General features: G+C 46.1%; 1 protein-coding gene across 1 annotated transcript in view; it reads left to right on the plus strand.

Moving 5' to 3' along the window:
* NOM1 (nucleolar protein with MIF4G domain 1) overlaps positions 1-26,577 on the plus strand; it is a 285,471-nt gene that overhangs the window by 140,439 nt on the left and 118,455 nt on the right. Inside the window, exon 5 of the mRNA XM_086941491.1 lies at positions 23,147-23,257. Within this exon, the coding sequence (XP_086797617.1) occupies positions 23,147-23,257 (111 nt within the window). The remainder of the gene's footprint in view (positions 1-23,146; positions 23,258-26,577) is intronic.

Here is a 26,577-nt window from a genome sequence, read left to right on the forward strand (position 1 = left end):
GGAAACTTGGATGCGCGCGCAGCTGCATGACGTGTGCATGACGTGAAGCTGGAGGGTGCTGGGGACTTGACATTCAAACTGACGGAAAGAGACAGAAGTCTGGCATGTCAGATCAACTTGTACTTTTATCATATCTGATATCTGATGTTGTAGGAACTAAGCTATCTGCGCGGAAAGGTCTCTGGGGCAGAAGTGATTCTATACTGACTGAGAGTGCGTGTATAAGCGCCTAAGTGTCTGCAGGAGAAGCGTGGGGGCATGGGCCTTCCATGGGAGCATGGTAACAGAGGCTATGAATTACTTGAATTACTTGCACAGAGACAGGCCGGCCCTTTGGTTCTGCAGCTGGGAGGATGTTTACTTAAACTAGTAGGCAGGAATGCATTTTCGAGGAGCAGATCAGATAATTCGAAGGTTGAAGTCAGTCTTGGCAGAAAACAGGCTGAGCTGAGCGCGAGGGGCCGCGCTGGAAGTAAGTCAGAGTTCACGGGTACAGAGGCAGCCTGGGCTGAGGCCCTCGGAGTCAGAAGCCAGAAAAGAGGCTCGGTGGCAGAAATTCAGGGCCTACTCAGCTAGAGCTGAAAAACGTAGAAGTACACCACAAAAAGACGTTGGCATGGCATACTTAGGAACGGACTATTCAACCCGTTCAGGGTGGATCTGAAAGAGGACATGTTAACGTTGGACGCAAATGTGTTTGCGTCTTCATAGCTGACACAGGAGGGAAGTTACATGTACTTTAAGCTGATACATGGAGTCGGTGGGGTACACGATAGGGAACATAACATGACCAAAATTTATATTTCCTCATTCCCTCCTTGTTCCCTACGGACCCTTCATGAAATCTCGATCCTCATGAATCGATCAGTTTGTTCTTGCAGCATCATTTGCTCATCTTTCTTTCTTTGACGGTTTGAGAGGAAACTGGAATGTTCAATGCAGGATGTGGCACACAGTCCACAAATCGCTGGCCCACACTGTAGGCACAGGCAGCAACTGAATACTATGACTAGGCCAATGCCTAGGAAGGATAGGATCTTCCATCCCCAAGCAGTTAACGTTGTCCAGAACCAACCGGACCAAGTCCAGGTGCCTGGATTCTGATGTATCAGATTTGCAATTTTATGAAGACGGGTGATAGCTTTGTATACAGATGGCGCGTTTTCTGGGATGAAAACACAGCAACTTGACCCGATGACCTTACAAGCTCCACCTCGATCTGCCAAGATGACGTCAATCACAAGACGATTTTGAAGGACAACAATCCGCATAGCAGACTGTTCCTCTGTTATGTTACTTAAAACGGAAGCGGTTTCATGTACTACTGCTTCAAGTGTTCTAGTTAATCTACGTATTGTTTTACTATTTTGGACGGGGCCTACAAAGAAAAAGAATCCTTTATTAAAATCTGTATATTGCTCCCATGCCGTTTCAGTATAATCGACAAGCGGGAGGTCTCTTCGGAATCTATTGTTTACTAGATTTGGATTACGATGATAATCAGGAGGAGCTAAGAAAACAGGGGGCAGAAGGAAAGCAAGGTAACAGGTACCATCCCAATCTGGAGGTAGACTTATGTATGCGGTATGGCCACAAACAAAATATGTATGTCGTCTAGCTCGGAAGGAGGATTTACCCTTATCAGTGAATTCGACTACAGTAGTGCATTTACTATGACCTAAGTGTACTGAACCCTTCTTTCTAACACAGAGATGACCGGTGACTGGTAATACTGACATGGCAGGAAGGGCGGGTGCAGCTTCGGATTCAATAGCAAGAATCATAAGGTTTTCTGTGTAATTGCCTAACCCATATACTTCATTTTCTAGATCAGTTCCTACGGAAACAGATTGACCCTCACTATTAGGGTAACAGGCGTAGAATAGGACTGAATTCAGGTTTCCCCAAATCCATTCCCCTTCGGGGGTAACGGCAATCTCGGGACCTAAAGATTTAAGCATTTTATTAAGTATTTTAAACCATGCACCACAGGAGCCATTGTGCGAGAATGGATACGGAAAAAGAGGCAGAGCTCCCTGATATTTCTGATGGGGAGGGAGTCGGCCACATACCCAGCAATTGGTAGCATTGCTGGTCTGATGAGAGTGATGTAACATACTAATGAATGTATTGTTGCGCAGCCAAGTCTGTAAGAAAGTTCGTGTGGAGGCAATTCGCTAAAAGAATGTTCAGCAGATACATTGTAAGCAGATTGTTCACGCTTGAAAATAGGCCAGTAGATAGGTAGCAGAATACTAGCAACAATAGTTAAAATACTCAGAATAAACATGATTAATAGTGTCACTATACAGTGACTACGAAGTGATTTACAATATGCACGTTTTTTGAATCGTCTCTCTCTCTCTCTATCTCGATCTAGGGGATACATGTCAGAAACTATTTAACCGATTCACCTAGGGGAGGACTTAAACAATTAAACTGTCTGACTTGCTAGATCGGAGTTTCGACCTGTACTCCTCTTGGGGAGTTTTTTCTCGTTCGGTAACTGTAAAGTCTTTTGGCTCAACACAGTCTTTGGTGGGGGTGGACGAGTCTCGGTCTGGCTTCAGTTCATGAAATTTTTTCACATGACTCGTATGAACCCACCCCTTTCTCCCTTCGATCTTCACGGCGGTCCTCGTGGTGAGAAGGACGGTCTTCGGGGATTTCCAGCGGGGCTCCAGCGGACTCTTCCTATCGAAATTTCGCACCAAGACTAGGTCCCCAGGACGGACATCATGCGGCTTTACATCAGTGTTGTCAGGGAAGGCTGCGGCAACCTGTGAACGACATGATTGGAGTGCAGACATCAAGGAGGCAAGGTAATCTGTCAACATATTACAATCAACATCAGTGATTTTCTTCGGAATGGGCGTCCCCCACATATTCGGTGGTCTGCCAAAAACCACTTCGTACGGGGATAGCCCTGATCTCGAGTGGGCAACCATTCTCATATAGAACAGTGCCACTGGCAGGGCGACTATCCAGTCGACCCCTTTCTCCTGACATATTTTTGCAAGGCGTATTTTTAGTGTCTGGTTATGCCTTTCTACAAGGCCTGCGGCTTCGGGATGTCGGACACAATGGAATTTCCACTGGTATCCTAGCAGTAAAGAAACTTGCTTCATTAGCTCGGACGAGAAAGGTTGTCCGTTATCTGAGTATACGACACGGGGCAAACCGTACCGTGGGAAGAATTCACGAACCAGCTGCTTGGCAGTGGTCGGAGCAGTATAGTCTGGGACTGGGTATGCTTCGGTCCAACGGGAAAGTGCACAAACAACTACAAGGACATACTTGAATCCTCGACAACGGTTCATCTGGATATAATCCATTTGGAGGACTTCAAAAGGGTGATCGGGAGGATGAAATCCACCTTGCTCTACAGGGACGCTTTTACCTGGGTTGAACTGACAACAGATCATGCAAGTACGCACTTTCTGTTTTGCGGCTGCTCGTAAGTGTTTATTACTCCAGAGATTTTGTAAACTGTCTAACATCGCTTTTTCTCCTAGATGTGCTGGACTATGTGCTGTATTTATCATGACTTGAACCATAGAGTCAGGGAGAAACCATGTAGATTTTCCCTTCGTCATCCAACCTTGATCTGTCTGGATCCCTCCTAGTTCAGTCCACTTCTTTATTTCATCTGCGGTAGCATGTGTCTGAATATCAATTACGTCTAGAGCGGGATCCTTAACTGCCATACACTTTGTCGGTACTATTGTCTTTGTCACATCAGTTGTCTGGGTGTGAGTCAGTGCTGTATGTTTTGCTGTCTGGTCTGCCAGGTCATTACCCTGGGAAACCGAATCTGTGACTTTAGTATGTGCTTTACACTTCATAACAGATATGCCTGAAGGCAGATGTATTGCTTCTAACAGTGCTTGAATGAGGGGACCGTGTTGGATCTTGGCACCATGGGAGGTCAAAAAACCTCTTTCTTGCCATAACATGCCGAAGTCGTGTACGACTCCGAACGCATAACGGGAATCAGTATATATGTTGACATTTCTGTTCTTGGCTAGTATACAGGCTCGGGTCAGAGCAATAAGCTCTGCCGCTTGAGCGGACAGTGTGTCAATACGATGTGTCTCTTTAACTTCGGTTTCAGTGGTCACTGCATACGCGGCCACTAATTCTCCTGTATTAGTTCTCATGCATGAACCGTCCACATAAAGTGTCAGGTCTGGATTTGTCAGTGGGACATCTGTTAAATCTCGTCTAGGCTTTGTTACTGCATTAATGATCTCTATACAATCATGCGGGGCTGGATCTGTCACAATTGAGGGTAACAATGTTGCGGGGTTCAGGATGCTGCAGCGTCTGATTTCTATGTGTGGCTGGAATAGCGTCAATTCGTAACCTGTCAGTCGTGCTATAGTCAAGTGCTGAGTCTGGGTTCTGTTTAACAGAACCTCTACAGAGTGTGGAACTTGTACTGTTAATTGATGGCCTAAAACAATTGAATCGCTCTGTCTGATGGCTAATGCTGTTGCTGCTACTGACTTCAAGCACGCAGGGAGTGCCTGGGCTACTGAATCCAATGTACTTGAGAAATAAGCGCAAGGCTTATGTGAACCTGCTTGATCTTGAGTGAGGACAGACAATGCTGTACCATCACGTTCTGTAACAAAAAGTGTAAACGGTTTACTGTAACATGGTGTCGCTAAAACTGGTGCTTGACATAAGGCTTTCTTTAATTCTTCAAAAGCTTGTGTGTGTTCCTGAGTCCAAGGGAGGACAGTCGAAGTCGCTGCCTCCTGTGTCGTTAACTGGATGAGTGGTTTAGCCAGAAATGCATATTGAGGAATCCATTGTCTGCAGTATGAGGTGAGGCCTATGAAGGCCCGCACTTCCTTTTGTGTCTGGGGTTGTGGCATATTTACAATTAACTGAATGCGATCGGGAGTGAGCTGTCTCCCCACTTTGGACAGCAAGTGACCCAAGTACACAACTTGCTGAACACAGAATTGTAGCTTCGAAGGGGACACCTTGTGCCCCTTGTCGGCCAGAAAGTGTAAAACTGTCAGTGATGCTTGTTCGCATTCGGGCTCACTTCGTGCGGTGATCAGCAGATCATCGACGTATTGCAGTAAAGCGGTGTTAACGGGCATTTGAATACAATCGAGTTGTCTTTTCAGTGCTTGACTGTAGATGCTGGGGCTTTCTGTGAATCCTTGAGGTGCGCGGGAAAATTTGAAACTTCGTCCATTTAAACTGAATCCGAAGAGATATTGGCTGTCTGGGTCAATAGGTACACTAAAGAAGGCGTTCTTGAGGTCAATTACAGTAAAGAACGTTGCTTCAGAATCAATAGCAGTCAATAGGGAAGAGATATCGGGAACCACAGGGTACTGTGGTACAATGCATTTATTCAATTCTCTTAGATCAATCACCAGCCGATATACTGGCGGTGCATTGGGGTCGGTACGTTTAAGAATCGGAATGATGGGTGAATTACAGACATTGGAGTCGGTCTCTACGACCACTCCTTGGGCAATGAGCTCTTCAATGATTTTCAGTAAAGCCACTACAGCATCGGGTGGTAACTTGTATTGTCTGATTCTGGGTAAAACAACACCTGTCTTGAGTGTAACACGGTATGGGGTGATATGCATGCAACCTACATCAGTTGGGCCTTTTGCCCATAAGTAATCTGGCACATTTTTCAATCTGACATCAAACTCTCGCAAAACATAATGACCCTTGAAATCCCGCAGAAAGAGTCTAACTCCCTCCGGGGAACAGCATATTATAGCTCCTAGAGCCTTCAGAGTTTTTATTCCTAACAGATTTTCTGGGCATGATTTCGTAAGCAACAAGTCTGTAATACGTGATAATGGACCCACAGCCAGGGGAACGGGTTGCGTTACCTCATTTACAATAGGCTGTCCTGAAAAACCAAGGGAAACATTCTGTGAGCCTGAGAGGGGTGCCCCTGGGACTTCATCATGGCTGATTGTGGTGCGACTTGCCCCTGTGTCAATTAAAAACTTTCTGTCTTTTCCCAATACGTGACTGTGTACATAAGGACCTTCTTGATCTACAGGAATTTCAATAAGAGGCAAGCCACCTTCCCTCTCTAGGCTGTTTCATGTATATCGGGGATAATCTGGATATGCAGACTGGGCATACTGGTACATCTGTTGCGAGACTTGCTGAGTCGCGGCAATGGGCTGTGGCTGTGGTACCGCTACTGTCTGTGCTGTGTGTGATGAGGCATGCATAGGCTGTGTATTCTGTATGGATTGCTCGTTCGGTGAGGTCTGTTGATGCCCATGGTCATGTCTAGGCGGATGCGGTCTTTCTTTAGTTTTACCTGTTGCTATATTATGTTTCAGGACTGGGCATTCATGTACATAATGACCTGGCTGCTTGCAGTAATTGCATGTCCCTTTAACGGGAGCGGTAGTGTGACTTGTCTGGGTCCCACCCTTTCTCTGACCGTCGGCTGGGACCGTCTGGGCTACTAACATTTTCATCTTCGTGTCTTTCATGCGTTTCTGTTCCTGATCTTGTTCTTCTCTAATTCTGTTCTGATGGTATTGGAGCATCTGTAACATCTGGGATGGCGTATTTGCCTGCCAAGTACTTTCAACTTTGTACACTCTATTCTTAACTAATGGTAGGGAATTCTCGACTAATTTTGATACAAAAAGATGCGGATATGACTCGCTACTTGGTTTGAGACCACTATTAATAATGAAACATTTCTCGAATCTTGAATAGAAGTCACTAGTATCTTCATCATGTTTCTGTTTACAGGACGAGATGGCGTCCCAATCTTCCTTTCTAGTTGTCAATAATCTTGGCAGGACCTGTACTATCAAACTGGGTAATGCTTTAGTTTTCTCCCCAAGGCCTACCCCTGGGACACGTTTACTCTCTTCGTCTTCTATTTCTGCCCATGCAATCTTTTTGTCCCCCACCTCCCATTCCTTTTCCCTTAATTTCTCGTAGATGCCCGTGGGCAGCAGTACCTTCAACATTTTCGTGATATCCTCATATGTGTAATCCCCCATTAGTAACATGTCTTTAAGCTCTCGGTGAAAACCTGCAGGGTCTTTATCATGACACGGGACTAGTTTCTTCATTTCTAACAGTTCTAACTTGGTCAGAGGCGTGTGAACATACACGCGTTTCAAGAGATGATCTTCACCCATAACAGGGTGCACTTCTCGTAAGGGGTTCTGACTTTCAATGCCACCCAGGCGTTGCATGTGATACATTTTCCTTTCTGGAGGCGGGGCGGGAACATATTCAGAGCTTACAAAAGTGTTATATTTATGTCGTTGTTCCAGAATTATTTGTATTAACTTGGTACTTAAGCCTCTCCATCTATCCATGAGTAGTGCTTCTAGTGTTTCGTGTAAGGGACCGGGATCAGAATGATGGTTTCTGTACTTGATGAGGAGGTGCTGAATCATGTATACACCTGCTAATTTCTGCTCATCTGGGGAAAGGTTCAGAAATGTCTGTGCTACGGTGTCATCATTATATAGTTCTGGATTTTCGGCCCATAATATGGCGGACCGGGCTAGTTCTTGTTCATCCATAGAATTGAGTACATGGTACCCCATTCGGTCTCAAAGTCTTTTATCAGTCTCCTGAAACTGATGTTCAGAAGAATTCGGGTTTGTTAAGGCAGAGAAGAAAACTCTCTTGCTTTCTGGACGAATACCCTTCCTAAGGTAAGTTCCCTTACCTACATACGCTATAGTATCTGTAGTCTTTTCTGGTTCTTCCTGTTCCTCTTCCTCCTCGGAGGAAGCCTTTTCTTTCTCTTTTTGGTGTACTGCTATCACTGCTTTTCTAATTTTCTTGTACATACTGGCTATGCAAGCCCCCTTGTCATGTTTTCCTTCAGCTATATTTTGACCCCACTTGTTTAATGCGTCTAATTCACTCTGATCTGTCCCGGGCCTGTCTCGTTCTCTTATTAGACAGTTTATGAAAAATCGTAGTATCTGTGCTTGAACGTCAACTTTCTGACGCTCCATGGCTTCCTGAATACTGTCAGGGTCTTTCCCTGTCTGAACAAACTCATATATTCTATCTAGGCGGTCTTTCATTCCTGCATAGCACAGCAGGATATCAGTGGCGGATCTTAACCGTAGTGATGCCAACATCATTATATCGTCTTTACCGGGTACTGGGTCATATCTGCAAACTGAAATGTTTTCTTTGAGTGCGTCAAGGCGAGGTGACTTAAACACAAAAGGATTCCGCAAATCCGCGAGCTGTAACCTACGTGTTAACGGCGGTGTGTGTAGACCCCCGGCCGCACCCCCTGAGGCGGAAACTTGGGCATTATCTCTCGGTGGAGTCTGTATCTGAACTTGAACTTGTCTTTTAGTAGGATCTGGTAAACGTGATTTCGGTAGGTCAATTTTGGGTGCGGGAAGTGGTGGGGCTGGCGGAACAGGGGAAGTCTGTCGTGGTACTGGCGGAATACGATCTGGGGGCAGGTTACCACCCCCGTCCCTGTCAGTAGGCAGGGCACGAACAGGCAGATTGGTGTAAGCCGGTGCTACATCCTCTAGATAAGAATTTAGGAAGATATCTTTAATGGTCCTGTGCATTACTTTAGTTGGGATCAATGGTGACGGTAGGTTTTTCGGTATTTCTGAAATGGCCTCAGGGGAACCCTCGGCCGCAAGATACATGCCGTTTACGAGATTATTTCGTGCACGGTCTATTTGTTCTGTTTTGACTCGGATCCCTTCAGTAACTAGTTCGTTTTCTTGGGCTTTTTCTGATTCTTTAAGTCTGTCTTCTCTACGGAGTGTTTTCTCAGCACGCTTATGTGCTTCCTTACGCCAAAATTCTATGGCGTCTTTCTGAGATTGTCTAGCTTTCTTTTTCCATAATGCTTCTTCTACCTTCATGATGCACTCGGCATCCCATGTTCCGGTAGCGGGCCATCTGTGTCTTTCGTCTAGGTGTTTAGTGTAGTCGGCCCATAAATCTAGATATAATATGGCATCTATGCCATGCTTGTGGTACATAAAGTTACCTGGAGTGTCCCTAGGGGGGATAGGAAATTCTTCCTCTAGTATCCCTTTCCTAGTTCCTATCTGCTTTAACTTGTTGAAAAACGGCATTTTACTTACTTAGTACTGAATGCTCAATCCTTGGTTTACTTAATACTGGGTACAGCTAGTTAGACAAGAACACAATAATACACATTAAAACAGTCACTCATACAACGACATTAATCACATGGCAAAACATTTAAAGACACATATAACTACCCCCCCCCTACACTAGATGTACTGCTAAACAGCACAGATACACTGCTGAGCACAGTGCAAGAACTGAAAACATCGGATATACTGCTAAACAGTACAGATACACTGTCTAAAACAGTGCAGACCGGACTTGTGTACCCAAACCCGTCTAGATACGTCCCAGCAATGGTACTCACCGGGAAGCACGGAAAACAGAAGGCCTCGGAAAACTCGACTGGACTCGACTCGACACTTCGGAAAACTTCGGAAAACTTCGGAAACCTGGTGGGCCTCTTGACACCTCGGACCTGGCTTCTTTCGGCTAGGCTCTGGTCGGGATCCTCCGCACTCCTCACCGCCTCGTCTGGGTACTGATCGCAGTCTTCGTCACCTCCGTGGACCAGAGGGAGATGCAGGAAATCCTGCCGGTACGCGTAAGTTCCTTCTAGCTGATGGCAGGGGACATAGCTTGCAACGCACCTACCGGCGCGTGAGGTGGGGGAGGGGTCCCTATTCGGGCGCCAGAATGACATAAATAATTAATTTACTATCTTAATTTCTATGCAGGTAAGTACTTAATCAATAATAACTCAGATCGGAAGAAAAAAGACAGAGTCCGTGGTGTTAGAGTTCTTAGGGGTTTTATTCCTTAAAAAGGAATGGTCAAGACCAGGATATCATGTTCTGACCACCACAGGGGTGTCAGAAGGGATAGAGCAACATTTTATTGACAATACATAGCTTATATACTTAATTTACACCATAAGAAGTAATGTAGTAGGCGTAACAGCTGAGAGAAGACAAGATAACAGTATCCACGTGTTACTAGTACGTAATCAAGAGGCGTGGACTAGGCGTGAACTAGAGGTGTGTGCTAGAAACGTCAGTTAGGTGTCACAGGTGGGTGGCACTAAGCAGAAATGTGGCAATGTCAGCAGAAATTGGAAACTTGGATGCGCGCGCAGCTGCATGACGTGTGCATGACGTGAAGCTGGAGGGTGCTGGGGACTTGACATTCAAACTGACGGAAAGAGACAGAAGTCTGGCATGTCAGATCAACTTGTACTTTTATCATATCTGATATCTGATGTTGTAGGAACTAAGCTATCTGGGCGGAAAGGTCTCTGGGGCAGAAGTGATTCTATACTGACTGAGAGTGCGTGTATAAGCGCCTAAGTGTCTGCAGGAGAAGCGTGGGGGCATGGGCCTTCCATGGGAGCATGGTAACAGAGGCTATGAATTACTTGAATTACTTGCACAGAGACAGGCCGGCCCTTTGGTTCTGCAGCTGGGAGGATGTTTACTTAAACTAGTAGGCAGGAATGCATTTTCGAGGAGCAGATCAGATAATTCGAAGGTTGAAGTCAGTCTTGGCAGAAAACAGGCTGAGCTGAGCGCGAGGGGCCGCGCTGGAAGTAAGTCAGAGTTCACGGGTACAGAGGCAGCCTGGGCTGAGGCCCTCGGAGTCAGAAGCCAGAAAAGAGGCTCGGTGGCAGAAATTCAGGGCCTACTCAGCTAGAGCTGAAAAACGTAGAAGTACACCACAAAAAGACGTTGGCATGGCATACTTAGGAACAGACTATTCAACCCGTTCAGGGTGGATCTGAAAGAGGACATGTTAACGTTGGACGCAAATGTGTTTGCGTCTTCATAGCTGACACAGGAGGGAAGTTACATGTACTTTAAGCTGATACATGGAGTCGGTGGGGTACACGATAGGGAACATAACATGACCAAAATTTATATTTCCTCAATATCAGCAAATCCTCTGATCTTAATATCACAATTTGTACAACACACATCAATTATAAAAGACATTACAGATTAAAACTGTAATTAATAACAAATTATAATTCTTTAAAAATTCTATCCAGCTTCTAATTCTTTAAAAATTCTGTTGATTTGACGTTTCATTATCATTTATATATTTCGAATGGAGACCCGGCCTCTCAGCTCCTAGTGGGTCTTTTAAAGACCAGGGACCTACAAACAATAGAAAACACGTGGCACCCTGTGTACTTTGAATATTCTCCTTTTACTGTGAAGCAAGGGAGACACATTGAGGCAAACAAAAACGTTAAATGTAACAGGAAGTGTATCCTGCTGTAACAAGGAACAAAGGATTTGTACTTACTGACCCTTGAGAGAATGTGCACCAACGAATACTGGATAAAGCGAAATACAGACCAATCCTTGACTCTTGCTAAATGTAGTAGCTAAGTTTTAATTGTTAAATTCATGGTGTTTGCACATACGTGAATTTGTCCTGATGGAGGGGATTGACTCGCTAGTACTACCGAAACGCGTCATCAACAGAATTTTTAAAGAATTAGAATTTGTTATTATATTTTTTAATCTTTCATGATGTCTGATACACTAAAACAGGTCCATTTTGGTGAATTCAGGCGTCTAATGCAAAAGGCTCTTTCCCTGGTCTTCACCACCAACTGAGTGGTATTCCAATGCTGGGATCTGTATCTAACCTAAGAATGCCCAAACTGGGTTAGAAAGACATGTACAAACTTTTACAAGAGTTACCTTAAGAAACCCGCTTTGTGGTGTTGTGAAATGCCACGTGTTCATGTGCACCAGGCTGAGGTGAAATCCGCAGGATTTACTGAGCTCAAGGAAGAAAAGCCTGGGGGCAAGGGCGATAGTGCCACTCAATCACTGCCTTTCTGCCCTGCCAGTCCTTGTAAACATTAGGTAGCAAATACCAGCTCTCAGTCCTTAAATGATGTTGCTTGATGTTCTGGTGGGAAAGTAAGGGATACCACAGTCCCTTTACTGCTATTCCCTCTTCTGCCTTTTATTTTTCCCGGCGTTTTAGATAGCGCAAACTTGACCCGAAGGTATCAGTATTAGAGCGCTTCAAATGAGCACCAGTTGCGTTACAGACGGACAAATTCATTTTTTTATTAGGCACAGGGAGATAAAGAAATTTGCCCACAATCGCAGGATGTTGATCGTCGATGCGAGACTCAAACCCGGTTCCCCAAATTTTAGGTCGACCGCTCTAGCCGTTAGGCCACATCCTCTCCCTCTGCCTTGTAACTCTTGGCTCAGATCATGGTTGGCGGAAGCTTAACATAACATGTATTGTAAAGCGCACGTTCACCCGGCTGCATCTTGGTGCCGAGTAGCAGATGTTTGTTACCCAACTTAATGGTACTCATTGCTTGGGGAGAGAGGCTATTGCCTTTCTCTATCAAGGCCTTAATCAAAAACCAGTTTCCTAACCCATAACTACCTATGAGATTTAGTCTTGACTGTTCTACTTTGCTACCTCCGAGGGAGTTAAGACCCACGTAGGAGTCTGATGCTTTCAAGCATTGCATTAATAACTAAGGCCCAGTGATCCAAGCAGGAAAGAACTGACAAAGGCTGTCTGCCTAGAGTCATAAAGTAAAAGCACAATACCTCAAAGTGATAATGAGGGGAATATGCAAAGAGTCACCCGCCACTCTATCATAAATCATTATGGATAGGAGATCACTGGGCCTTAAAAAATCAAGTATCTTGCTAGACCCCAAGTTGTCCCAAGGTCCCTGGAGAAGGGCTGCTTTTCCTCCATCTTGAGTCATGACTATTCATCATTTTCCATGACCAGTCCTAGTGACCTACTCTGTGGGCCATTTCGTACTATACAAGGCCTTGTTACCACTTCTAGGAATGTCACACAGTCTGTCGTAATTTGCCTTCCACCAGAAGAAACACTGGTGCACAATTCATAGCATTGATAGGGAGCCCTTGAAACTAAAATTGTAAGGACGCATGGCTGGGACCTGTTAAACTTTATAACTACTCTTCCTGTTTCACTGGTATACATGAGTACAGGGTATGTTTCTCCCTATGTCTGTTCCGCTCCGGCCACATCTGATGTGGAGCATGAATATTTGCATCTCTTGTCAAGGCAAAAACTGCAGGTGTCATGGAAAGAAGATTTTGAATAAAGTGTCCTTCGCACGTCTTCTGCATCTGAGGACAAATACCTGAATCGAAATTTGCCTAGCTTACGTAACGGTAAGTTTCAATTCTATTAAGGACACGGAGGCGAGGATTATGCTATATCTTCCTTCGCTTTATTAACATAAAGAACCCACAGCAGCTTAGGAAAAGATATAATAAGAACAAAAAATGCTTTAAACATAAAGCATTGACGCAATTCAACAAAAAATCAACAACAACTCCCAAGAGTCTCTTTGTTATAATCATAGTCCACAGTCCTTTGTCACTGTTCATCATCCCTATATAACCGGACTTCCCATCATCTTCCTCCTCTTTCTTCGCGCAGATCACGCTTAAGCCTCATTGGTCCTGTTTAGCACCGTCGTTGCCTGTCAAAAAAGGAACAGCATCAGCGAGGTGGCCCAGGAAAAGTCGACAACAAGGCGAGGAGCATTCAGTGAACAACACAGTACTGACAACGTAAAGGAAAACGCTTTACTTACTGCCATACGGGTGGGTAGAGACACCACCGTAGTCCGGGTGGGATAATCCTCGCCTCCGTGTCCTTAATAGAATTGAAACTTACCGTTACGTAAGCTAGGCAAATTTCGATTCTATGTCAGGACCGGAGGCTTCAGATTATGCTAGTTTAAAGCTTACTTACCACCAACTGAGCTAAATCCACCACCGGCTTAAAATAAAACCTCTTGAAGGTGGAATCCGAGGACCAGTCCGCCGCTCGCATAAGGTCCTCCAGACGAGCACCCACCGAGAATGCCTTAGAGGCCATGGCCCCCCTGGCGGAGTGTGCTCCAAAGAGAGAAGTATTGATGCCTGCTTCTTGCATGACCCAACGCACCCACCGAGCGATAGTGGGTGAGGAGACAGCTTTGTGTGGCTTCTGCAGGGCAATCAACAACTGACGCTCGCCCGGAGGGCGCAGATCCAAGGTCAGGTCCTCATATGCTTTGAGGCATTGCACGACACACAACTTAGGAGTGTCAGTAAAGGCTGGATAAGAAATGGAACGTGACGACGTCTTAGTGCGTCGACCCACCGTAAAAGTAACCCCCTCCGGGGAAAAAATGCGTGCAGAAACATCCAGCGCGCGCACGTCCGAGACGCGCCTACAAGAGACCAGACATAACAACATGGCTAATTTCGCCGAAAGCTCCTTCAGAGACAGATAAGAATTCGCTGGCCACGACAGGAACAGGTTCAGAACCAAATTGACGTCCCAAAGGACGGAGTACCTGGGCTCAGGCGGCAGTGCGAGGCGAACCGCTCGCAGAAGCCGGCACACAAAAGGGTGTTCCCCTACCGGATGGCCATCGATGTTATCATGGCCCGCAGAAATCGCCGACCGGATAGCATTGATCGTTCTATACGCCAAGCCCTTGTCGGCCAAATGAGCCAGGAAATTCAGCACGGGAACAAGGCCGGCGACCATGGGATCCAAATCCCTTCGTAAACACCAACGCATCCACTTAAGCCAAGCGGATCTGTAACGCTTTGTCGTACTATCGGCCCATGCTTTGGAGAGCAAGTGCTCAGCTGACCCCGAAAGGCCCGGGAGCGTCCAGCGTCTCCTGAGAGCCTCCACGCCACGAGGCGGAGAGTGTTCTGCATGACGAGAGGGTGAGGTTCCCGATCCGGGCTCGTCAGGAGCAGAGGAAACAGGGGGAGTAGGATTGGAAAATCCCAGGAAAGTTCCAGAAGAACCGGAAACCATACTTGAGACCTCCACAGCGGTGTAACCAACACCAGGTCCGCACCCTGGCGGCGTATTTGAGCCGCCGTCCGCATGATCATGGAGAACGGGGGAAACGCAAACGGTTGTTCCCGACTCCAATCCTGCAAGAACGCGTCCGTGGCCTCCGCCAGAGGGTCCGGCCTCCAGCTGTAAAACCGCGGCAGCTGGTGGTCGAGACGGGACGCGAAGAGGTCCACCGAGAAGGGGCCCCAAAGGGAGTGTAGCCACCGGAAGACTCCCGGATCCAGTTTCCACTGGCTGGCATCCCTGAGATGTCGAGAGTGCCAATCCGCTACCTGGTTGGACTGGCCTGGCAGATACTCCGCCGTCACCGCAATGTGACGAGACAGGCAATAATCCCAGAAGTCCTTCGCTAAATCCGCCAATGCGCGGGACCGAGGACCTCCCAGGTGGTTCACATATCGGACCGCCGAAACATTGTCCATCCGTAGCAGGACACAAGCCTTGACCGAATCTTTGGTCCAACAGCGAACCGCGAAGGAGCCCGCAAGGAGCTCCAAACAATTGATATGCAATTGTTGTTCTTCTGACGACCAGGCGCCGCCGGTGGAAAAATCCCCGCACCGGGCGCCCCAGCCCGACCTGCTGGCGTCGGACTCTATTATTAAGTCCGGAGCCGACCCGAAGATCGCTCGCCCATTCCATGCCTCCATGTGAGACAGCCACCATGACATCTCCTCCTTCACTTCGTCCGTGAGGGGAACCCACTGATCGTAACACATCCCACGGCGCAAATGCTGCGCTTTCAGGCGCTGAAGAGCCCTGTAGTGCAGCGGGCCTGGGAAAATCGCCTGGATGGAGGACGACAGAAGACCCACCACCTTGGCGACATGGCGCAGTGACGTACGATCCCTCGCGATCGTCTGCCGAAGCAGGTGCCGTATCTTTGCGACCTTCCGGCTTGGTAGGCTCAAAACCGCCTGCACCGAGTCTACTACGAAACCTAAAAAGGTGATCTGCTGAGTGGGAACCAAGACCGACTTGGAGCCGTTGACGACGAACCCCAGTCTCTGAAGCAGGCCGACCGCTTGACGCAGTTGTCCTGCCAGCACCTCCGGGCACTGCCCCATGAGGAGGATGTCGTCTAAGTATACTATCATACGGACCCCCTGGCTTCTGAGAAACTCCACCACCGGGTGAAGGACCTTCGTGAAGCACCACGGGGCCGAAGAAAGGCCGAACGGCAGGGCGGTGAATTCGAACACCTGGCCGTCCCGCAGGAATTGTAGGAAACGACGATGAGGGGGGTGGATGGGAACGACCAAGTAGGCATCCTTGAGATCCAGTCGCACCATCCAATCCCGAGGGAGGAGCACGTCCCGAAGGAGGTGGATCCCCTCCATCTTGAAGTGACGGTAGACCAACCACCCATTGAATTCCTTGAGATTGATCACAGGCCTCTTGCCCCCATCCGTCTTGTCTACCAAGAAGACGTTGCTGAGGAACCCATGCGGGTGGCGCGTTGATAGGCGGATGGCTCCCTTGCGCAGCAAGTCCGAGACCTCCCCGTCTATCAATCGCGCGTCGGAATCTGAGAAAACCATCGGGCGCGGGGGCCTCACCTGAGTTGGCTGGTCGTGAAACTCTATATGGAAACCTCTCACAGTTTGCAAAACCCAAGCATCGGCAGTGAGCAACTCCCACTCCCCGTAAAAGCTTGCCAGCCGCCCCCCAATCGGAACTTGATCCAAGCAAAGTACACTTACCGGGGGCATTTCCTTGTCCGGACTTCTTTTGGAATCCTCTTCCACCATAGCGCTGTCCCCTGGTGGGGTAGAAATTGGTGTAGTTGGCCGAGGTCTGGTACTGACCTCTCCCGGAGCCTTGTCCACGGTTGTTGGTCTGCTGACCACGGCCGATCGCGCGGCCCCTGCCGCGACCGGCCCCTCCAGAAAAACGCTGGTGGAACACCCTCTTGATGCTGGACTGGGCCTTGTCCAGCGACGTGAACGTGTTCACGAACTTTCCAAGCTCGCGGATGAAAGGCTCACCGAAGAGGCCACCCTGGGCCACGGCACCTGCCTCCGACGAGGCCAGGTCCCCCAGCTTCGGGTCCAGCTTAATAAGGAGCGACCGCCGCCGCTCCGTGGACAGGGCACAGTTGGCGTTGCCCAAGAAGACGATCACCCTCTGGGCCCAGTTGGAGAGCACCTCCGGTGAAATGGCGGTGCCATTCGCTCGAGCTTCCTCCGCCATATCGAGGATCTTCGTGGCGGGCCCGACCGCATCCAACAGCTTGTCCTGGCAGGCCCGCCAGGACCGATCGATCCCCTTCCTGGGGTCCTTCATGAATTTCGCCAGGAAGGTGGCCATCTTGGGGTCCAATTCTGGTGTCATGGCCACCTTCCCCTCCAAAGTAGGCCGAGGGCATTCCCCGCGCAGGCAACCCCTCGCCTCCTTCTCCAGGGGCTTGCGCAGCCGGCCCGCGACAAACTTCGCCACCGTCTCCACCGGGGCCCAGGCCGCGGATCGGGGGTGGACGATCTCGTCCGGGTCCAGCATGCCCGACTCATCACGGGGCATCTCCTTTCCCGAAGGCGCCGGGAGCCAAGACCGGGTCGACTCCCCGTCGTCATCCGTGTCCGGAGAGTCGTAGATCGGGGAGGCGGGCGCCGTCGACAGACCGCCCGAAGTGCCAGGGTCCACCAAGGGCGTCGGAGGCACCGCCGTCGCCTTGGCCAGGAAGGCGTCACGAAGACGCTCGAAGGCGCCCTTATCCACGCCCTGGGCCTCCGATGAAGGCCCCTCACCCCGGGGTCTCTTCGGAGCGGGCGGCAACCCGCCGGACGTCCCCGGGAGCTCGGGGGACGGCGGCACCTGCGCCGCTGCCAGCTTGGCACACTCCTCCACGATGCGGGCCGAAAGGCGGTCCTCCATGGGCCCTACCACCTCCGTCACACAACGATAGATGGAGTTGTCCACCGCCTGATAAAACTCATCATCCTGCAGATAGGGGCAGGCCTCCTCCTCATACTCCCCTTCCATCTCGGAACCAAGGGCAAATGCGGGGCACCCAAGAGGGCGGCAACCGAGAAAGTTCTCGAATGTGGGCAGGCCCAGCGGCTGCGATCACGTTTTGGGCCAGCTGACGTGGCAGGTGGGCTGCACCAACCCCCAAGCGCGCAGACCCTCCTCGCCGGGACCGGGTCTACGTACCCCTCAAGCGCGCTAGGCCACACACGAATAAAGAGGTGCACAGATCTCGCCCGAAGGCGATTCACGCGGTCAAAACCGCCATACAGACCCCAAAGGGCGTCAATTTTGTGAAAGTACAGACCCGGATCACCAGGTGTCAGAGGGGTACGCGAGGGTCGGCCCCTGCGCAAGCAGACCCCACGGCATGGCTCCTCGTACCGCGGAGGCGCGCCGGAGGGTCGGCGAGGCGACAGGCCGCCCCCTTGCGGTCTATGTACACACCGCACACAAGTGGGAAAAAAGTCGCGTAGGAACGGTAGAACGTTCCCGCAACTAGGGGACTCTGAAAGGAAATAAACCATGCAAGGAGTCCCCAAAGACCGCAAGACAATCAATCACAATAAAAGAAGACAAATAGAAAAGCACTTATCTGGCTGCGGGAGCAGCGAAGAAAGAGGAGGAAGATGATGGGAAGTCCGGTTATATAGGGATGATGAACAGTGACAAAGGACTGTGGACTATGATTATAACAAAGAGACTCTTGGGAGTTGTTGTTGATTTTTTGTTGAACATTGCGTCAATGCTTTATGTTTAAAGCATTTTTTGTTCTTATTATATCTTTTCCTAAGCTGCTGTGGGTTCTTTATGTTAATAAAGCGAAGGAAGATATAGCATAATCTGAAGCCTCCGGTCCTGACATAGAATTTAAGTAGGATGTCTATTAAGAATGTATGTCACAATGATACTAGAGTGCACCCGTGCCAGTTGTAAAGTATAATCTTTGGCCTTGGAAGCGATTAACTTATTTTTAATTGTTACCTTCTATAATGAGGTTGCCTTGCTGTACCCAGGCCTTCTGTGCAGCGTTCCGTGGCATTGAAAAGGCGTGGCGTCCATGGATCTAAAACCCCTCTCCTTTCTGAGACAAAGCTGTGCATGGTTACAGAAGCAAATGTTACTCGGTTGTGAATAGACATTTACGAGAGAGGGAGGAACCATGAACCAGTTGTTTCGGGTAGGTGGCATATTGGGAAAGCCATTGGTGAACGACACGTGGTCGGTAAGAACTAGTCCATGAACGCTGCTTCACCACTGACGTTCTTTTTGAAAGTTAGGCACTTGAAAACCCGAAGGTATTGGAGCGCTTTACATGAGCGGCAGTTACATTACATAAGGACACGTTCATTTGTTAAGTGATTACCCCAGAATCACAGGGTGTTGAGCCGACGCCGAGGCTCGAACCTGGTTTCCCAGTTCCTAAATCGGCAGCTCTAGCCGTAACGCCACACCCTCTACTCGTTTGGCATGTATATGAAATCATTCGTGTCCTACACGGGGGAACATTTTGAATTCTGTCGCAGGCGTGCTGGACGCAAGCAGGCAGGACTGACTTGCTTTCCATGTTTTCAGCCTTTTCTCCCGATATTTGCCAGTAGGTGGTGCTGTTACCGAACGTTTTTGATAGGAGTTCAGATTACGCAGCAATTTAACAGAAATTGATTCTGCCTTTAACCCTGTATGTTCTGACTAAACAATGAGATTAATTTCGGTCATGTTTTACCCAACATGACGCTGGAGCTCTTTTCCCATCTTGAACAGCAGCGCCATTCCAGTCCTTAACCATGAAAGTTGGACTCGACAAGCATCGGGCACCTGTGAGCTTTGGCTTTCGACTTGGCAGGTCTTCTAAGGCAGCCCAGGGCATAGACTGGAGAAGGTGAAGGGCAGCAGGAGCCCTCGGACTAAATATCCTGACCTAACTGGACAGGTAGTTGACCATATTACCAACACTTAGCCGTCGAAATAGAAAAATGAATAACCGCTAAGTGGTCTTGCCATGAAAAATAAGATAGGACCAGCGCTGAAAAATAAAACATGGCCCAGTTTTCTTCAGGTCATAACATGCAATGAATATTGTGGCACCTCCCACCCAGGCTGACCAAAGAAATAGAATTAACACATCGTATACCAGTGCTGATTATAGAATAGGACTGCTATAGGAACTGGCCGGTTTACTCTGTATAAAAACCCTACCACAGCAACATCCAACGGCCCTGACTGAAAAAAAAATACACGCGGCTACGTCATAGAAATAAATAACAGCAGCTTTCTCTTACCATAACTACATACCACCCCAACTAAGATAGTGCATACTTTCCTAAATCAGCACATTAGGCTGCATTGCCAGTGAGCAAAATGCGTTAACCTAAGTCTAGGTCAAAGTTTTCTCATACCGTTCTTTATTAAATAAATTGCAAAATCAGTTCCCACCTTCTAAATAAGTGGTTTTGAAGCTGATCGACAGAAATCTCATGTGTTTGCTAAAAAGGATGCCCCCGGGGCACGAGTCTGTGACACAGGGGAAATCAGAAGCTTCAGTTACCACTTCTCAGGTATGCTAGTTTTGTGCAGGTGTAGGCAATGTGTTCTCAAATTGAAGTTGGAACATTATTGGAATGTTTGAAATGTTATATGTTAATTTGAGACAAATGAAAAGGTACATAGCTTTGGCACCTTACAGTCCCTTTGGTACCTTGCTTCAACATATTTTAATTTAATAGAAATGTAATAAAAAGACAAGAAAAATAGAGCATAGTTTTGGGCTTTATTTTCAAGACTCTACAACCGACCTTCTGTGCTCCCGATATTACCTGAAATATTACGTAGCCTTGAATAGAGGTACAGTGCACATATTCAGTAGCATTGCTGACTACCAGCTCTGCCTGTTTCTTGAAGGAATGCTCAAGCACCTTTGCAGTGTTTTGGGTTGCTGTCATTATCTTTTTTTTTGTATATATCAATTGTAAGAAAATACAGTGTCATTTTCGAGTGCCAAATCTGAATATTTTACACGAGGATTACCTGAGCTGAAAAGTTTGAAGAACAGTGTAATAAGTGTTTTAGAGAATGTTTCGTAAGCCGGCAGTCTGCAACCCTCATGTAACATTCAATTATAAATACCGTTTTCCTCATTTTACTAGTCAGATTGGCATATTCCATTCAAATGCCCTAGAGCTATTCTGGGAAATGTTTTTTTCCTATACATTCAGAACATCTCAACATAAGGTATATTATAATTTATTTACCTAGAATTTGACAGTAGTATATCTTTTCTCCTCAAAACAATTACAATAACATTTGAGTCAGACTTTTTTCCCCCCCCAAATGGTAAATAAAGCAAGTGAAAAAAGTACACAATGGCCCAACAAAGTAAGTAAAAAAAAATAGAATATTGGGTCTTTCAGTTTTTAAAAGTAAGGCTGTAGGGGTGAAAGTACAAGGGTAAGACAGCGCGTGAAAGAAGCAAGTTCCAGAATAAAAGCATGAAACAAAGTCTGTTCCAGTAAGATAAAAATTTAGTAGTTTAAAAAGTGGGATGGCTAAATACCATTTTAAGGAAAGTAATTTATGCAAAAAAAGCAGATACTTCGATAAGTATGTCCAAAGATGGTAACATGGACAACTTCCCTTTTACAGATGAGTTACTGCCTGCTTTGAGCTGTCGGCAAGTTTGAGTCTGAGAGAAGGCAGGAAAGAGAAAAACAAAACAAGTTGAATTCTGTAGTGTTCATTACAGCAAGTTGACAAATGTGCCAACTGCTTCTTGTATAAGTATTTATAGATCTAGCATTAGCCAAGACCTTTTGATTTTACTAAAAGTATATGTATATTATACTTGCATAAAGGAGCTTTCAACAACCCCCTTCATCCTGTGTCATTCACATTTTACTTCTGCCCACTACAACATATAGCATGGGGCAAGGTGTCAGCCTACTTCAGTCACTGGCCAACTTCACTTTGAGTGACATAATTTGGTCCTTTCACTCTGAGCAGATCCACACAAAAGGTAGTTCCTTTCAGTGCAAGAGTTTTTGTTTATACGTTAGTGTTGCTTTTGTTTGTAGAGCCCGATGTGATAGCGGGTTGATTTCTACCATTTGAGAGCACATGCCACTTTCCAGCTTCAACAGTTCCTGTTTCCTGCCAGTGCAGTTGGAAATTTCATTTGAAGTGGCTTTTGTATTCTGACTGCTGCTTTTTTACACCATACCAGCAGCTCACACAAACTCAATATAAGCTCACGAGGGTGCTTTATGTTTGCAACTCTATCTGCCATTTTTGTTTCTTCATTCTTTCCCATTTTTCTTCCTCCCTCCCTTTCTTCTTTCTCAAAGACCGGAGGCAGGCAGCCAATGCTAGACTGATTGGCTTTCTTATGTCTTTGTTAGCCAAGACCTTTTCATTTTACTGAAATTAAGTTTACAACATAGTTACCAGTAGGGGTTTTCAGATAGACTTTGTCCATCAGTCTTTGGTTCAGTTATTCTTATGTTCTTACACCCACTCCAGCATGCATCAAGTGGAAACACACTTCAGCCATTGGCTGACTTCACTAGGAGTTATGGCTTGCTGCTCTTTCACAAGGAGCATATCAACACACAAAGTAGTTCCCTTTAGTGCCAGGGAGTACTATGACAATGTGTGCTTATTTGAGACCAAAAACACAATTTTTTCCATGCCTGACAACTTCCATAGAAATAGAGCTTTGCAAAACTATGACGAAACAAAAATTGCTAAACTTTGGCGGCCAACGCCAGACCTATTGCCTTTGCCAATACTTATTTAATTTTCAAACTTTGGTCTTGTAAGTTAAAAATGTTACTTTGCCTCCACATTAATACTATTTAGTTATATTTATTTTTATTCTCAAATACTGACTCACCCATTATTTTGTGCTCGCTGAGCAGTCTGGCTTAAACATTGTGCTCCCATGTATTCTTTTATTTAATATATCAGTAAAGATGTGGAGCCAAGTCATAGGAAAATACTTGGAATGTCATACTTAATGTGTGTGCATAAAGTGATTCATGAGAGAGCGTGTATTTTAACTGTTTTTTTGCAGCTGCCTTTAAAAGTTTTCTTTGGTGCTTCAGATGCGCGCATTAGTTATCACTCAAACTGAAATTGAGCTACTGCTCCAAAAAGACTATACTTCAAACTCTGTACATTCATATGTAATTAATATTTAGTTGTGATTTTATGCATTTCTCTTTAGGTCCGATTCATGCTGGAGACTATGCTAGCACTTAAGAATAATGACATGCGGAAAATACCAGGTTATGATCCAGAACCGGTGGAGAAACTGAGGAAGTTGCAAAGATCACGGGTAATACATTTATTGCTTCCTTACTCTGTAACAATTATCTTTACACAAATAAGATGCTGAAACTTTACGAGAGCTGTTTTCAATCAATCAATGAAGATTACAAGGTTCCAATATTAGACATTCAAAGGTGTGTGAGGACATCAGAGTGTCAATAACTTGGACTTAATTTGAATTTGGGAAAACCTCGAGGTATCGCAACCTGGTTAAGAACCTAATCATGGTAGCAAAGGGTAGTAAGGCTCTGGCCTGTCTCAGAGTGGAGGTGAATTTGGGGTATCATAGATTGCCTGGGAGAAAAGTATCCCTTTCATCTGCCTGACCACCTCCCTATGGAGGTGAGGAAGTTATGTGCAAAGCTCACTTCTGTCAATCAACTGTGTTAGTTTTAATAGGATGGTGATTCGCATAGTCCCGCATCTGTATCACTCACCAACAATCAATATTTTGATATATTGCTTTGTTTGATGACGTTTTCATAGGCTTTGAGATCTAAAGTGACATAATTCACTGGATGGTCCCTTTATTAAACCACTTTATTGACTTTTTTAATGAAAGACGTAAGAGGAGTGATTGCGAGTGAGAAAACATATGTCTTCACCATTTTGGATCAGTGCAATGTATAGCGGACAATGTCGACAGGCATGATCTGCCTCAGGCTGCTGCCAGCAGGGGAGCTCTGTCACATACCATACTAACCAATGGTACCATAGGCTCTTGCTCATATAACTAAGTTCAAGTGACACATCTGTGGTATTAGATCTTTGCATGGTTTAATTGTCAACCCCGTGCAAAGTTCATGGTATTCTCCATGATCATGTATCTTCTTCCTGTTGTTCTGGCCCATGTATAGCCTGCTGAGAGAAGTCTTACACAGGCTACCCTAAATCAGAAGGGGATTAGAATGGTAAAGGAGACCACAATACTATTTACAACCTCAGAGTAGTGACCGTTGTAGCATTGGCACACTGCTTGACAGAGCTTTCAGGTAATTTGAATACTCAGACAACGACAAGACTCAATTTTTTGTAATCTGTCCTTGTGAGTTGTTTAGTCAATGCATAACCTGCAAAAATGCATTTTTAAAAAGTAATTGTATGATTTGCCTTTTAAATGAGTGCTAGTAACCTGCTTTTGGATGGCTTTACCTGGCATGTGACTGGTCGTTGTTGACAGGTGATGGCAACTCTATCTTGCAAGTTACCCTCGAAGATGTATTTTATTAATTTTTTTGGTCCTGATTCAGATCTTGTCGGAAGGGTTACTCTGTCACAACAGTGACGGATGTCCCATCCACCGAAATCTAAATCCTTTAGGATATGTTTGGATTTAGGTTTCGGCAAACGGGATATCCGTCACTGTTGTGACAGAGTAACCCGTTCGCCAAGGTCTAAATTGGGCTCTATATGTTTTATTTGAGTGTTAATTGAATATTCATGTTTTCCGAGTTTAATCAATAGTTAATATAGTATGCCTCTTAACAGATTTTATCACTATGAAGTCCTTCTCATGATGATGATAAAATCTAAGGTAATCTTCATTAAGCTTCACAGTTTGCAAAATCCTGCTTTGTGATAAGGCACCAGGAACTTTGTATGTAAGAATTTAAATAGTCGGTCAATTTACCAAGCATCATGGGCCTCATTACGATGTTGGGCAGGAAGCCTCCGACCAGCGGTTGGAGGCTTTCCACTCAACATGGTTGGTTTACAGTCCGACCCCAGTATTAGGATGACGGCGGTCAGAGGTAAACCTGCGTGGGGATTCCAAAGTGGTTCAGACGGGCTTAAGCTCCATTGGACAGACTGCATAATTCCTTAATGACAACGGTTTCGCCGTCAGGGATTATGATTTCAGTTTCCAAAAGCTATTCCATGTCAGCCTTTCCGACATAGAGAGGCTGTCGGAAAGCGACATTGGGCTCCCCTAGCAATGGGGCCCAGGGGAACCACTGTCCCCCTAAACATCTCTTCACCATGTGGGCATACGGTGCAGCGATATTTCAAAACCTCAATTTCTCAATGAAAGCTTGTGCTGCAGGCTTTTCCTGTCCACCCCATCGGCTTCCATTGAGAAATGGAGGTTTGCAACCGCAACATGGTTGGTTGCATCAAAATTCTGTAGTCGTAACCGGAGGTCAGACGATTCCTTTCCACACGGTGTTGGGCAGACAAAAGTATGCCAAAATCGTAATAAGGCCCTATATGTATGTGTGTGTACGTTTCTATGGTGTATGAAGACCTAATCTTCAGAGATTTTAGAGTTGAATAAACCGATGTAATAGCTCCTTATATAAATACACTGTTGTGAGTACATTTGAGTGACAAATTTTAATCTGGGTGGATGCTTCACGCAGTTTTTTGTTATTTTTGGAATTTATAAAGCACCTTTAAATTGCACCTCAAAAAAGAATGCTCATAGTTATTATGCTCTGGCCAATAAGCTGTATTTTTCATTAGATAATTCCTTAATAGACTTTAAGGATATCAGTGGTTTGGCGCTTAATGTATGGGCGGGGGCAAATGGTATTGTGTGAGGGGTAGTCAACCTTTTTGACCCTTGCATAATGTCGTGCTTAACGAATGGCAGTGTGAAATCTGTTTCCTTCTTGTTTGCTCATACATTAATTGAGGCTGTAATAAACTATGTTCATACGATGTGTGGTTGGAGGAAAAGAAATATCCATCTGTTCTGATTCTGGAGGTTAATTTCTGTACAGGACTAGTCCTGAAGTTTGAAAGAGATGGCAGAACTGGGAATGGGGATACTTAACTTGTCAGTGCTGGACGACCTTACTGACTAAGGAGCATGCCCTAGGTACCAAGGATGTAAAGATAGGATGCAGGCTGCCTTGTTGTCCTTTCCTTCTCAGGCTTACTTGTATATGCTGACAGAATGGCAGGCAGTGTGTGTCGAGAACATCTCCCGGTTTAACTAACATGTCCTGTTTTAAAAAGTGTCCTTAAAAGAGAAAAAAATGTTTATTCCTTATCTGTTAATTTGTGGCGGTATCGTGCACAATTATAAACCAGGGAGCTCATCAGAGCACAGCTCAAATGTGCAATATTTGCTTTAACCTTGTTACTGGCTATGCACACATTTAAGGCTTAGCGGTAAAAATATTGTGATGCAGTTTTAGCCTTCAATGACACTGTAAAACTGCATTCAAAATGCTTTGCATTACTACCAGCAGTATGCTTGTGGTACTTGCATAGGTAAATTACAACACATGATCATGCTACTACTTCATTTTACACCTGATTCTTTTGGTTTGCAGTGTATCTCAGAACAGTGAGGTAAAGCTGGGTGGTCATGAAAACGAT

Source organism: Lissotriton vulgaris, chromosome 10 (assembly GCF_964263255.1).
Source record: "Lissotriton vulgaris chromosome 10, aLisVul1.2, whole genome shotgun sequence".
NCBI classification, from domain to species: domain Eukaryota; kingdom Metazoa; phylum Chordata; class Amphibia; order Caudata; family Salamandridae; genus Lissotriton; species Lissotriton vulgaris.